At 38.0% G+C, this 1,500-nt stretch overlaps 1 protein-coding gene across 1 annotated transcript in view; it reads right to left on the bottom strand.

Moving 5' to 3' along the window:
- Window positions 1–920: 920 nt before the first annotated feature.
- Window positions 921–1,500, bottom strand: part of LOC103209334 (olfactory receptor 6C4-like) — a 973-nt gene continuing 393 nt past the window's right edge. Inside the window, exon 2 of the mRNA XM_007955158.2 lies at window positions 921–1,500. This exon is cut by the window's right edge and continues 119 nt beyond it. Coding sequence (XP_007953349.2) covers window positions 921–1,500 — 580 coding nt within the window.

The following is a 1,500-nucleotide window of genomic DNA, read 5'->3' as shown; positions in this document are numbered from 1 at the left end:
GTTTTGGCCATTGCCAACACGGCCCACACGTGAATTTTTCCCTAGAAAATGTTGAATGTTCAGTCTGTTAGAGATCCTCTCCTTGTACTAATTTTCATTCCTATTCCATGACTAGAAAGAGAGATAGAGTCAGAAATGTCACTTCTACAACAGGAACTCATTTTATAGTAAGTGTCTGAAGAAGAGACAGGTATAGAGTTCTCAGAGCAAAATGATTTCTCTGAAGAAAGAAAACTGTTTCAAACCTTAGATTAAGCTGGCTTGGAGCAAAGTTTTATTATAAGATGCAATTACTAGCACCTTTGTGTAAATGTCTCAGTCTCTGAGTGGTGCAAATGGTTAAGTGCTTGGGGCAATTTGCTTCTGAAATATCACTGTCTTGAAAACCCAGTGGAACAGTTCTACTCTGCACTCATGATGTTGCCATAGTCAGAATGGACTTCCTGGTAGCTGGCTTGATTTTGTTCTCAGTTTCTTGGAAATATCTAGTATTTCTGATAAAATGTTTGGACAGTTTCCTTATAGACTTTGATAAAAATTAAGAGCTCCAGTTATAAATCTAAATTTTACCAGCAAGCTCAGCAGAGCATCAGTCCCGTGACAGTCCTAGTGAGTTTTATACTTCTTTCATGTACTCAGACTGTCAATATTATTTAGCTACTTTTTTTTTAAAGTATAATAATCTATCAATTATAATGAAATGTTGAATTTTGATTTGTTTGTTTTTTTTTTCCCTGAAGAATATCCCTTTGTTGGCATGTTTGAAATATTTGTTATCTCCTCATGAAAATGCATCTGATTCATGAAAATTGATTTGTGAAAATTGAAGTTGTTGTTTAACAAGGGAAAAGTTAGAGAAGCTCCCTGTGAGTTTTCATGGGGAAGAACATGAATATCATTTAGAAACTTCTTAAATTCACTTATGACTCACTCATAATCTTTCTGGCCACATCCCTGAAGGCTTGTTTTACTTGTTTATTCCTTAGAGTGTAAATGAAGGGGTTCAATAAAGGGACCACTGATGTATTGAGCACAGCTACTCCCTTATTGAAGGCAATGCCTTCTTTTGCTGAAGGTTTTAGGTACATGAAGATGCAGCTGCCATAAGAAAGAGAGATGACAATCATGTGGGAGGAACATGTGGAAAAGGCCTTTTTCCTTTGCTGGGCAGAGGGAATCTTCAGAATGGTCCTGATGATATTTGTGTAGGAGAGAATCACCAGCACTAGGGTAACAGCCAAGGTCACAACTGCTAAGATGAAGTCAATTAGTTCCAGGAGTCTTGTGTCTGAGCAAGATACTTCTATGAGGGGTCCATAGTCACAAATATAATGATTCAGCACATTGGAGGCACAGAAATTCAGTTGACTGGTCTGGATGATTGGGTATAAAATAATTAGGAACCCACCTAGCCAAGAGCAGAGAACCAGCTGGATACACACTCTGGTGCTCATGATGGTTGTGTAATGCAGGGGTTTGCAGATGGCTACATAGCGATCA

This window comes from Orycteropus afer, unplaced genomic scaffold (genome assembly GCF_000298275.1).
Source record: "Orycteropus afer afer isolate SDZICR_OR568_19922 unplaced genomic scaffold, OryAfe1.0 scaffold00490, whole genome shotgun sequence".
Taxonomy (NCBI): domain Eukaryota; kingdom Metazoa; phylum Chordata; class Mammalia; order Tubulidentata; family Orycteropodidae; genus Orycteropus; species Orycteropus afer.
This window is presented reverse-complemented; position numbering and strand designations above follow the sequence as displayed.